The sequence below is a fragment of the Epinephelus lanceolatus genome, chromosome 16 (genome assembly GCF_041903045.1).
Source record: "Epinephelus lanceolatus isolate andai-2023 chromosome 16, ASM4190304v1, whole genome shotgun sequence".
Taxonomy (NCBI): Eukaryota; Metazoa; Chordata; class Actinopteri; order Perciformes; family Serranidae; genus Epinephelus; species Epinephelus lanceolatus.
The window spans coordinates 40,655,647-40,667,971 of record NC_135749.1 but is presented as its reverse complement, the minus strand read 5'-3'; the positions used below and the strand labels follow the sequence as shown (position 1 = coordinate 40,667,971).

Below are 12,325 nucleotides of genomic sequence, written 5' to 3'. Positions count from 1 at the left end.
CAAAACCCTGACAACCCAGAGTTGAGACCAGGACTCGGAGACGCAGTCCTATACGCCTCTCTGAGCTTCTAGTTCAGTTACCCAGCCATAGTTTTCATAGTTTTATACAAACGGTGTCTGTCCCCCGACCACATAAATTATTTAAATCTAAAATTAAACATAGAGGAGTTGTGCATAACAACCTCATAAAAATTAAAACCTCTTCTGTGACAGAAAGACAAAACAGGAGAATTAAATGCAGACTGTTAAATATCAGGTCTCTATCGTCTAAAGCAGTGTTAGTAAACGAATTAATATCAGATAATCATATTGATTTACTCAGTCTCACAGAAACCTGGCTGTGTCAAGATGAATATGTCAGTCTCAATGAATCCACTCCTCCCAGTCATAATAATACCCACATTCCTCGAGGCAGCGGCCAAGGAGGGGGAGTTGCAGCCATTTTTAACTCTAGTCTGTTAATCAGCCCTAAACCTAAACTAGATTATAATTCATTTGAAAGCCTCATTCTTAGTCTTTTACATCCGACCTGGAAAACCTCGCAGCCACTTTTATTTGTTATAGTGTACCGTGCTCCTGGCCCGTATTCTGAATTTGTATCTGAATTCTCAGAGTTTTTATCCAGTTTAGTTCTTAAATCAGATAAAGTTATTATTGTAGGCGATTTTAACATTCATGTCGACTTTGATAATGACTCCCTGGCTACCGCGTTTATCTCATTAATAGACTCCATTGGCTTCAGTCAGGGTGTACATGAACCCACTCATTGTTTTAACCATACCCTCAATCTAGTTCTGACGTATGGAATTGAAATTGATAACCTAAAAGTCTTTCCACAGAATCCCTCGCTATCGGATCATTATCTGATTACTTTTGATTTCTTTTTACCCGATTACACGCCACTCAGCAACAGTTACTATACTAGATGTTTATCAGATAGTGCTGTCGCAAAATTTAAGGAAAAGATTACTCCGTCGTTAAATTCAATACCAAGTCCCTCAGTAACAGAGGTTTCCTGTACCGACTTTGATCATTTTGTCGATAGCGCCGTAGGCTCGCTGCGAACAACACTTGACTCTGTAGCTCCTCTTAAAAAGAAGTTAAAAAAGCAAAGAAAGTTCGCTCCTTGGTATAACTCTCAAACCCGTAAGTTAAAACAAATATCGCGAAAATTTAAAAGGAATTGGCGATTGACCAAACTGGAAGAATCTCATTTAATCTGGACAGACAGTCTCAAAACTTATAAGAGGAGCCTCCGCAATGCCAGAGCAAACTATTACTCAGCATTAATAGAAGAAAACAAGAACAACCCCAGGTTTCTTTTCAGCACTGTAGCCAGGCTGACTGAGAGTCAAAGCTCTATTGAGCCTTGTATTCCTTTAGCCCTTAGCAGTAATGATTTTATGAGCTTTTTTAATGACAAAATTCTAACTATTAGAGGCAAAATTCATGACCTCCTGTCCTCAGATAGTAGCTATCTAACCTCAAACACAGCTGTAACACCTAATATATATTTAGATTGCTTCTCCCCAATTTCTCTTCAAGAATTGACAGCAGTGATTTTTTCATCTAAATCATCAACATGTCTCTTAGACCCCATCCCAACTAGGCTACTTAAGGAAGTCTTACCTTTAGTTAACACTCATATATTAGATATGATCAATATATCCTTATTAACAGGCTATGTACCACAGTCTTTTAAGGTAGCTGTAATTAAACCTCTACTAAAAAAGCCCACCCTGGATCCAGAGGTGTTAGCCAACTATAGACCAATATCTAATCTTCCCTTTATGTCAAAGATCCTTGAGAAAGTAGTCGCAAACCAGCTGTGTGATTTTCTCCATGATAATAATTTATTTGAGGAATTTCAGTCAGGATTTAGAGTGCATCATAGCACTGAGACAGCACTAGTTAAAATTACAAATGACCTTCTGATTGCTTCAGACAAAGGACTTGTCTCTGTACTTGTTTTATTAGATCTTAGTGCGGCGTTTGACACAATTGACTATCAAATTCTACTGCAGAGACTGGATCACTTAATTGGCCTAAAAGGTTCTGCACTAAGCTGGTTTAAATCTTATTTATCTGATCGTTTTCAGTTTGTTGACGTTCATAATGAATCATCCTTACGTACCAAAGTTTGTTTTGGAGTTCCGCAAGGTTCTGTGCTCGGACCAATCCTATTTACTCTATATATGCTTCCTTTAGGTAACATCATTAGAAATCACTCTATAAATTTCCATTGTTATGCGGATGATACTCAGTTGTATTTATTGATGAAGCCAGAAGAAAGTAATCAATTAACTAAACTCCATAACTGCCTTAAAGACATAAAAACTTGGATGAGCACCAATTTCCTGATGTTAAATTCAGACAAAACTGAAGTTATTGTTCTTGGTCCCAAACAACTCGGAGACTCTTTATCTGATGACATAGTTTCTCTAGATGGCATTGCTCTGGCCTCTAGCACTACCGTAAGAAACCTCAGAGTAATATTTGATCAAGATTTGTCTTTTAATTCTCATTTAAAACAAACCTCACGGACTGCATTTTTTCATCTGCGTAATATTGCCAAAATTAGGCCTATCCTGACCTGAAAAGATGCAGAAAAATTGGTCCACGCTTTTGTTACCTCTAGGCTGGATTACTGTAACTCTCTATTATCAGGTAGCTCTAGTAAGTCCTTAAAAACTCTCCAGTGTGGGTGTTTAGAGCATACTAGCATGATCTGGCACCAGATTCAGGCAGCGAAGATTAACAAAAGGGACCTACATGTAATATTTTTAGATCTTGCAAATGCGTTTGGTTCAGTACCGCACAGCCTCATTTGGAGTGCGTTTGACTACTTCAGAGTGCCACAGGTAGTTGTTAACTTAGTGAAAGCATATTTTCAGGATATTAGGTTGTGTCTAAGTACAGCAGGTTTCACAACAGGTTGGCAGAGGCTAGAAATAGGCATCATGGCAGGGTGTACAATTTCTCCATTAGCATTTACTATGGCAATGGAAGTAATCATCAGGGCTTCTAAGTGGGTGGTAGGTGGGGAGAGACGGCAGAATGGGTTGCATCTTCCACCAGTTAGGGCTTACATGGATGACATGACACTGGTGACCACAACAATGCCATGTACAAAGAGGCTACTAGAGAAGGTAAATAAGAACCTCAAGTGGGCCAGCATGAAAATCAAGCCTAGTAAATCTAGAAGCATCTCGATATGTAGAGGGAAGTTAAGTGATAGGAAGTTTGTCATAGATGATGAGGACATCCCAACAATTAGGGAAAAGTCAGTAAAGAGCTTAGGTAGGTGCTACAATGTAGAGTTGAATGATAAGGAACAGGTGGTGAAATTTAGAAAAGATGTGGCTGAAGGATTGGATAGAATAGATAAATCAGAACTTCCAGGAAAGTTGAAGTTGTGGTGTTTGCAATTTGGGCTATATCCTAGGTTAATGTGGCCATTGTCAGTTTATGAAATTCCAATATCTGTTGTGGAGAGAATGGAAAGGTCGGTTAGCTCCTACATTAGGAAGTGGTTGGGCGCTCCTAGGTGCCTAAGTAGTGTTGCATTGTATGGAAAAGGGATACTTCAGCTGCCAGTATCTAGTTTAACAGAGGAATTTAAATGTACCAAGGTCAGGACAGAGCTCTTGTTATCTGGGAGTAAGGACGTGGTAGTTAGGAGTGTGGTTCCAAATCCAACCAAGGGGAGGAAGTGGAACCCAAGATCGGCAGTTCAGGAGGCAGAGGCAGCTCTTAGACATGCAGAGATTGTAGGTAATGTTCAGTTTGGCCGGGGAGGCCTGGGGCTTGGCTCAGGTAAACAGGTATGGAATACAGCAGGTCTCAAAGATAAAAGAAAGCTGGTTGTAGAACAGATACGCAGACAGGAAGAGATAGTAAGGGGTGCAAAGGTAGTGGCCCAGGCTAAACAGGGACAGTGGTTGAATTGGGAAAGTGTAGAGAAGAGGAAGCTTAGTTGGAGGGACCTGTGGAGTATGGAGGAGAATCGTATTAGATTCCTGGTAGGGGCTACATACGATGTGTTACCAACCCCCCAGAACCTAAAACTGTGGGTAAATGAGGACCCATCATGCCCATTGTGTTCACGTACCGCAACTTTAAAGCATATTTTGTCAGGCTGTAAAGTTGGCTTGTCACAAGGCCGATATACATGGCGACATAATCAGGTGTTGAAATGTTTAGCTGCAGGCATCGAAGGGAAACGAAGACAGGTGAATTCAGAAGGTGTTAAGGATAGGGGCTTAGTAATTCAGTTTGTCCGTGAGGGAGAGAAATACAGAAGGGATAAGTTAGTGAGGAGGCAAGGGTGTGGCCGCCTAGAAGGTGCTTGTGATTGGGAAATGCAAGTAGATTTAGGGGGAAAGCTTGTTGTTCCTCAGGAAATAGTCTGTACCAGGCAGAGGCCTGACTTAGTGTTGTGGTCAGTGAGTCAACAGATAGTTTATTTCATTGAGCTGACAGTTCCTTGGGAAGACTCAGTGGAAGAAGCCTATGAAAGAAAAAAGCTTAGATATGCAGACTTAGGAGCAGAAGCTGAGCAGCGAGGATGGAAGACTAGGATTTGTCCAGTGGAAGTGGGGTGTAGGGGATTCATAGCAAGATCAACTGTCTCACTCCTGGGGGAACTCGGAGTGCGGGGACAGAATTTGAGGAAGACAGTGAGGGAAATGTCAGATGAAGCAATTAAATGCAGCCAGTTTATCTATTACAGAAGAAATAATGTCAGCTGGGGGCCAGCAGGGGGAACTACTAAGCAGGGCACATAACTCCTTGAGATCAGGTGGAGAGATCCACTTCCTGTCAGGAGAAATCCAGGAAGAGGAAGTATTTAAGTGTGGGAGTGGCCTATTGGAATCCATTTTGTTTGAGGCCATGCGGCAAGGTGAGTGTGCTTGCTGATCCTGTAAGTCCAGTTAGCTCCTTTAACTTTAGCTTATATTGTAGTTATGCTATGTAGTGTGTGAAATAGAGTATGGTGAATGTGACAGGAAAGCTAGTATCAGCATTGCTTCTGCCTGGAGCTCGCATGTATGGAGCCTGGGTTTGGTTGAAGATGGCAGTGCTGTTTGGGCTGAGAAAGCCATGTGTAAGTAAGAAGGAAATCCAGGAAGAGGAAGGTTATTTAAGTGTGGGAGTGGCCTATTTGAATCCATTTTGTTTGAGACCATGCTGCAAAGTGAGTGTGTTTGCTGATCCTGTGAGTTCATTTATCTCCTTTAACTTTAGCTTACATTGTAGTTATGCTATGTAGCGTGTGAAATAGAGTATGGTGAATGTGCTAGTAAAGGTAGTATCAGCATTGCTTCTGCCTGGAGCTCGCATAAACGGAGCCTGGGCTTGGCTGAAGTTGGCAGTGCTGTTTGGGCTGAGATCACTGTCCAGCCTCCTGGAGGTGTCATTGTTGTGAGGGCTCGTCCTGGGGAGGTAGACTGTACAGCCTAACCCGGCGGGGGAGTGTGATAGCCTAACAAGGCTTCCTTCCCTGGGTCTACCTCCTCTGTGGTAGTATAGGTAAGGTAAAGGAGGTTGTTCGGTTAGTGTGGGGAGCAGTGAGACCTGGCATCAGGGGAGTGTCTCTGGGACGCCAGAGATCACTGTCTAGCCTCCTGGAGGTGTCGTGGGACTAACTAGACGAAACACCGGTGAAAGGAGGTTCCCACCCGATGACCCCAAAGACATGCTAGTTATCACTGCTCACGGGTCTGTATAGTTAAGCCTTGCCATAATAGCTTATCGTAGGGCTTAGGAGGATTATTCACTGAGCGCTGATCCCTTTTTTTTTTTTTTTATTATTATTAGAGCACAAACTTCTTGTGTTTATTTGAATTCAGCTAATTCAGAATGCAGCAGCATGTGTACTAACAGGAACTAAGAAACGAGATCATATTTCTCCTGTTTTAGCTTCTCTGCACTGGCTCCCTGTAAAATCCAGAATTGAATTTAAAATCCTACTGTTAACTTATAAAGCTCTAAATGGTCAAGCTCCATCATATCTTAGTGAGCTCATAGTGCCTTATTATCCCACCAGAACACTGCGCTCTGAGAATGCAGGGTTACTCGTGGTCCCTAAAGTCTCCAAAAGTAGATCAGGAGCCAGAGCCTTCAGCTATCAGGCTCCTCTCCTGTGGAATCATCTTCCTGTTACGGTCCGGGAGGCAGACACCGTCTCCACATTTAAGACTAGACTTAAGACTTTCCTCTTTGATAAAGCTTATAGTTAGGGCTGGCTCAGGCTTGCCCTGTACCAGCCCCTAGTTAGGCTGACTTAGGCCTAGTCTGCCGGAGGACCCCCCTATAATACACCGGGCACCTTCTCTCCTTCTCTCTCTCTCTCTCGTATCCTATTACTGCATCTTGCTAACTCGGCCATTCTGGATGTCACTAACTCAGCTTCTTCTCCGGAGCCTTTGTGCTCCACTGTCTCTCAGATTAACTCATATCGCAGCAGTGTCTGGACAGCGTGACGTGTGTGGTTGTGCTGCTGCCGTGGTCCTGCCAGATGCCTCCTGCTGCTGCTGCCATCATTAGTCATTAGTCATACTTCTACTGTTATTATACACATATGACTATTGTCACACATGTATACTGCCAGATATTAATACATACTTTCAACATATTGTACCACAGTAACCAGAACTACAACTATAATATTATTACTTTCAATAATGTTGTTGTAAGCTACTGTCATTACCTGCATCTCTCTCTCTGTCTCTCTCTCTGTCTCATTGTGTCATGCGGATTACTGTTAATTTATTATGCTGATCTGTTCTGTACGACATCTATTGCACGTCTGTCCGTCCTAGAGGAGGGATCCCTCCTCAGTTGCTCTTCCTGAGGTTTCTACCGGTTTTTTTTCCCCGTTAAAGGGTTTTTTTGGGGGAGTTTTTCCTTATCCGCTGCGAGGGTCATAAGGACAGAGGGATGTCGTATGCTGTAAAGCCCTGTGAGGCAAATTGTGATTTGTGATATTGGGCTTTATAAATAAAATTGATTGATTGATTGATTGACTTCACCTGTCAATGGTTTGAATGTTTTGGCTGATCAGTGTATACTGTCCTTCCGAGTGAAACGTTGCCAATGTACAACAAAGCCAAGATAATATCTGGAGAGTGTTTTACAGGCAGGATCTTCATTCAGCTGCAGAGATGAGGGTTGTTAATGCAGTGTGCTGCTTTACTGAACTGTGACGAGGTAACCTCAAAGCAGAGGTTGCCATGTAAATGCAGACACTTAAAATGAGTTTAAAAATACAATTTTGCACAAGGATCATGATTAACAGGTGAAGCAGCCCCTCACAGGATTTCAATCAGACAGAAGTCATTCGCTTTTGCCTGAATTTAGTTTTTAGGCTTTAGATAAAGAGGTTACCTTCAGAAACAGCTCTGCAGACTGAGACCTGACCTGAAGAAAACACATGTATTCATCATGCACAGCCAATCAGAGCTGAGTTTACTGCCTTAATACACATTTATGGATATTGTATAATATTGTTCTACACACACACACACACACACACACACACACACACACACAGGTGCACCTTGCCGAGGGTGGTGTACTCCACTGCAATCTCACTGAGGAAGAAGTATACGTAGTTCCCATAGTCGATGGCGTGCAGGAAGTGAGGCTCTGCAGTGAGAATTAGAAGAAGAAGAAAAAGAAGAAGAAGAATGTATGTTATCGACTTGTTCTATTTTCAAGGTAAAACTCTTCTCATATATTCTCTCACTGTAGCACATCACATAATATTCAACATGTCCTGACTAATAAAATGCAGTTTAATTCATCGCCAACTTTACTTCACACTTACTGACTCTTTACTTCTCCTAGAATCCAGTTCAAAATCCCCCAGATATAAAGCAAGGATTTGGGTGACGATGTTTTCAGAAAAAAAAAAAAAACGTTTCAGTCTACTGTTGAGGTGTAAAATGAAAAAGTTTGTGACTCGGCCATCATGTTGGAAACAGCTGAGCTATAACGAAGCAGTGGCCAGAGTAAACCTTCTCATGTTACAGCTACACAGGGCACTAAAATATGTTCCTGAGAACATCTGAGGTGAGAAATAGGCAATTAAGTAACACAATCTTGATTCATGTTTGCTAGTACCGGGTTGGACCCCCTTTTTAATTCTTGGTGTTATAGATTTAACATTGTGTGATAGCATCACACAGTCACTGCAGATTTGTTGGCTGCACATCCATGATGAGAATCTCCCGTTCCATCACATCCCAAAGGTGCTCTATTGAATTGAGATCTGGTGATTGTGGAGGCAACTGGAGTACAATGAACTCATTGTCATGTTCAAGAAGCCAGTTTGAGATTATTTGAGTTTTGTGACATGGCATGTTATCCAGCTGGAAGTAGCCATCAGAAGATGGGTACACTGTAGTCATAAGGGGATGGACACGGTCAGCAACAATACTCAGGTAGGCTTTAAACGATGTTGGTACTAAGGAGCCCAAATTGCGCAAAGAAAATATCCCCCACACCATTACACCACCACAAACCAGCCTGAACCATTGATAAAAGGCAGGATGGATCCATGGTTTCATGTTGTTTACCCCAAATTCTTACCCAGGGGCGGGTTTTTTCTGATCGCACGACGGACGCAAGTGGAACCATAATTTTAACACGAATACTTTATTTGCAGTATAAAAACAATCTAATGATACTGAACACAACACACACAGATTAGTCAGTCAGCAGAGTGTATTGAATATAATATAATTCTATGCAAAGACCTATTGCCAACCCAGTCCTGCACACTGCACCTGTACCTGGCACTGTTTTCCTGCTCCACTTTCCTCCTTCTCCTCCTCCTCTTCCTCCTCCTCCTCCTTCTTCTCCTCCACCTCCTCTTCCATCTCCATCTCCTCCTCCTCCTTCTCCTGCCCCCCCTCATCTGTCTCTTCCTCCTCCTCACTCCTATGACTGGCATTATCCTGTCCCTCTGCATCAACTCCACGACTGACACTGGCCTTGTCAGCTAACGATAACAGCAACAATGATAAATGTTATAGCAAAGAATTCACAGTGTTAGAACACTAATACAATATAAAAATCAACATAACAAAAGCGCCACACACATACACACACACACACACTGTAAATGAATTACTCACTTCAATGTATTTTTCTTGAGCTGGTAAAAATGGCTATATATTTATGTAGAAACAGAACAGGAAAACAGGATGTATAGCCTATATGGGCCGTTCTACCGAATTGGTGCAAACTGCTGTCCCCAAACAAAAAACCAAATTTAAAAAACATTTAAGTATGCAAATTTTACATGTTTAATAAGATCTTGTAGTTATCTATTGAAACACCAAATGATATTTAAGATATCAGTATGCTTAATATATATAAAATCATCATTTATAGGGTACTTTACATTGTGAGGTGGCTGTCCCCAACCCCAACTCCTAAATTTCAATTCATGAAAATGATAGTGAAATGATTTTTATAAAATGTTCTTTTGTTCTTTTTAGAAGGGTCTTTTTGATTTATTTGAAATGGAAGTGTAAAAAAGTAGATTGATTTTATATATTTTTTGTAAATCATGAAAATGTGTGTAAAAAATCTTGTCCCTCATTTTCTTGTCACTACCGAAACATTGTAGGTTTTAGTCCATAGGCTAAGACTGATTTAAGCCACACCTCTAATTTTTTTATCAGGAAGTATTCCTTTGTCCCTCTCATGTTTTGGCTGCATGGTGAGTAGCTAGGTCTCATCATTTTGAAGAAAAGGTGTTCAAAAGTCTGAAAATCAGTGTGTAACTTTAAGAGACGTCACTACCGGACACCTATTTACTGCACTTAAACAAACTTTTTTTGGTTTTATGGCAGAAAAAATAGTTTTTATGTGTGTGCAATAGTTCAGAAAACTGCTAGCTAACCATGTGCTGATCAGCCTCTTTAAGCTAGGCTAGCTAGTTATCTAAAATTGTCACTACCGAAACAGTCACTACCGAAACATGTGGTGACGTTTCGGTAGTGACATGATTGTTTCGGTAGTGACAAAATGGAAACTCCTCCCTCTGTTGGTGGACACTCCCCTTTACCTTTACCTACTACGTATGAACACCAGTATGTTTTTGAGTGCACACACAGAACAGTCATCATGGAATGTGAAGAGATATTTCCTGAAATTGACAAAAAGTGTATTGGATTACAAATGAAGACTGCACCTTTAAGTCAGCATGTTCCATTAGTTCCATCGGTCAGGCTCAGATTGACACTTGTTTTTGCCACTGCTTTCTAATTACTGACTTCTTAAAATGTGTCAGTAATGTTAATTTCTATGGTTAACTTATACAGGGAGAGAGACAGTATGCCAAATAACAAGAGGAGCAGAGCAAAAACAGGAGCAGAGAGACTGAGGGAGTACAGAAAAAGGTTGAGGGATGACCCTGTGAAGTACGAAGAGTACTTAAAAAAGGAAAGAGAAAGAAATAACAAACGAAGGGAAGAGGGAAAGTTGAAGAGTGTCACGGAATTATCTGCAAGGGAGCAAAGACAGCAAAGAAAGGAATGGAGGACAAGACAGAAAAAACACAGGATGATGAAAAGGCAGAAAGAAAAAGCTGTTTGCAGGGACACGCCACCCAGCACTTCCAGTGAGAGTGAGGGGAAAAAAGCGACCAAAAGAACATCAATGAACAGATACAGAAAATTAAAGAAATTGGAAGAGAAGATAGCAGGAATGCAGAGGAAGAAAGAAAGATATAAAAAGCGATGTCAAAGATTAAGACAGAAGATAATGTCAGAATTGTCTAAATCTCTGAGATCGAAAACAGATGGATGCACAGAAGTACAGATTTCCTAAACATGTGACAAAGACCCTACTTTTTCACAACACACTCATGCATCAAATAAAGAAAAATACAAATCTGCGAGCTACAAAGACAAACATTCATTCAGAAGATCTCTCACAACCGGGCTACTGAGGAAGTACAAACTTGTCTCTACAATGAGAAAATGTGTTGGTGTCTCCCACAAAGTGTTCAACAAGACTGAAAACCACCCATGTCTTACTTTCACCTATCAGAAAAATCACAAACAAAAAAACATGGACATCGTCAAAACATTTCTGAGTCGAGATGACAATAGTCGGATATCAGCAGGAAAGAAGGAAACAATCACAAGATTTAAAACAAAGAAACAAAAGAGGTTTCTGTCTGACACAATGCTGAATTTGTATCAGAAACTGATGTTGGAGATGCCTCATCTAAAGCTATCCTATTCGCTTTTCTGTAGGATAAAGCCATTTTGGATTGTTGCTCCAAACATCAGTGACAGGGAGACATGTGTCTGCAAAGTGCATGACAATGCCAAAATGAAAGCAGAGAGGCTAAAACAGCTTGGCATCATTAACTCACAGAGTTTGAACAAAGTGGCAGAGGAGTTGTGCTGTGACACACAGGTTAAGGCTTGTATGTACAGAGAATGTATCTCATGCAAGAACAAGTCGCTCACACATAGCGAAAAGACTTCAGGAGCAGGGGTCACATGGTGGTACCAGTGGCTCACAAAAAAAGAAGACTATGAAAAAGAAAAGGATGGAAAAAGAGAGACGATCACTGTGACAAAAACCATTAAACAGAGATGTGAGGGTAGCACAAAGCACCTACTGGAAAATTTTGAGAAGGAAATGAAAGACAAGGTGTGCAAGCACCTCTTCAACATCCAACATCAATACACACAGCTACAGTCTTTGCACAGATCTCTGAAAGAAGATGAGACTATTCTTCACATTGACTACGCAGAAAATTGGCAGTGCAAATATTCTAAGGAGGTACAGCAAGTCCATTTTGGAGCATCTCATAGACAGACAACACTACACAATGCTGTTTTGTACACCACAGAAAATACTCTGACATTCTGTGCCCTGTCACCCTCAATGAAACATGATCCTGCTGCCATTTGGGCTGAACTTGAACCGGTTCTTCAGTTCCTGAGAGTGAATCAACCAAAAGTTCAAAAACTCTTCTTCATTAGTGATGGGCCAACCATGCAGTATAGAGGCAAGAAGAACTTTTACTTCATGAGCACCATTCCTTTCCAGATGGGTTTTACTGCTGTGAACTGGAGTTTTCTGGAAGCTGGTCATGGTAAAGGGCCAGCTGATGGTGTCGGAGCCACCATAAAGAGAACAGCAGATTCACAGGTAGCCAGAGGTACTGACATACCAACAGCAAAAGCACTGTATGATGCACTCCTTCCTCTCACCAAAGCCAAACTCTTTTATGTGGAAGAAGAACAGATTTCAACAGTAAGTGCTCGCCTGCCAGAAAAGCTGCCCACCA

General features: G+C 41.3%; 1 protein-coding gene across 2 annotated transcripts in view; it reads right to left on the bottom strand.

The window, feature by feature from the left end:
• LOC117263568 (semaphorin-6D-like) overlaps positions 1 to 12,325 on the bottom strand; it is a 501,073-nt gene that overhangs the window by 154,175 nt on the left and 334,573 nt on the right. For both annotated transcript variants that reach the window (XM_078176102.1, XM_033637073.2), the window contains exon 11: positions 7,562 to 7,650. In XM_078176102.1, coding sequence (XP_078032228.1) covers positions 7,562 to 7,650 — 89 coding nt within the window. The remainder of the gene's footprint in view (positions 1 to 7,561; positions 7,651 to 12,325) is intronic.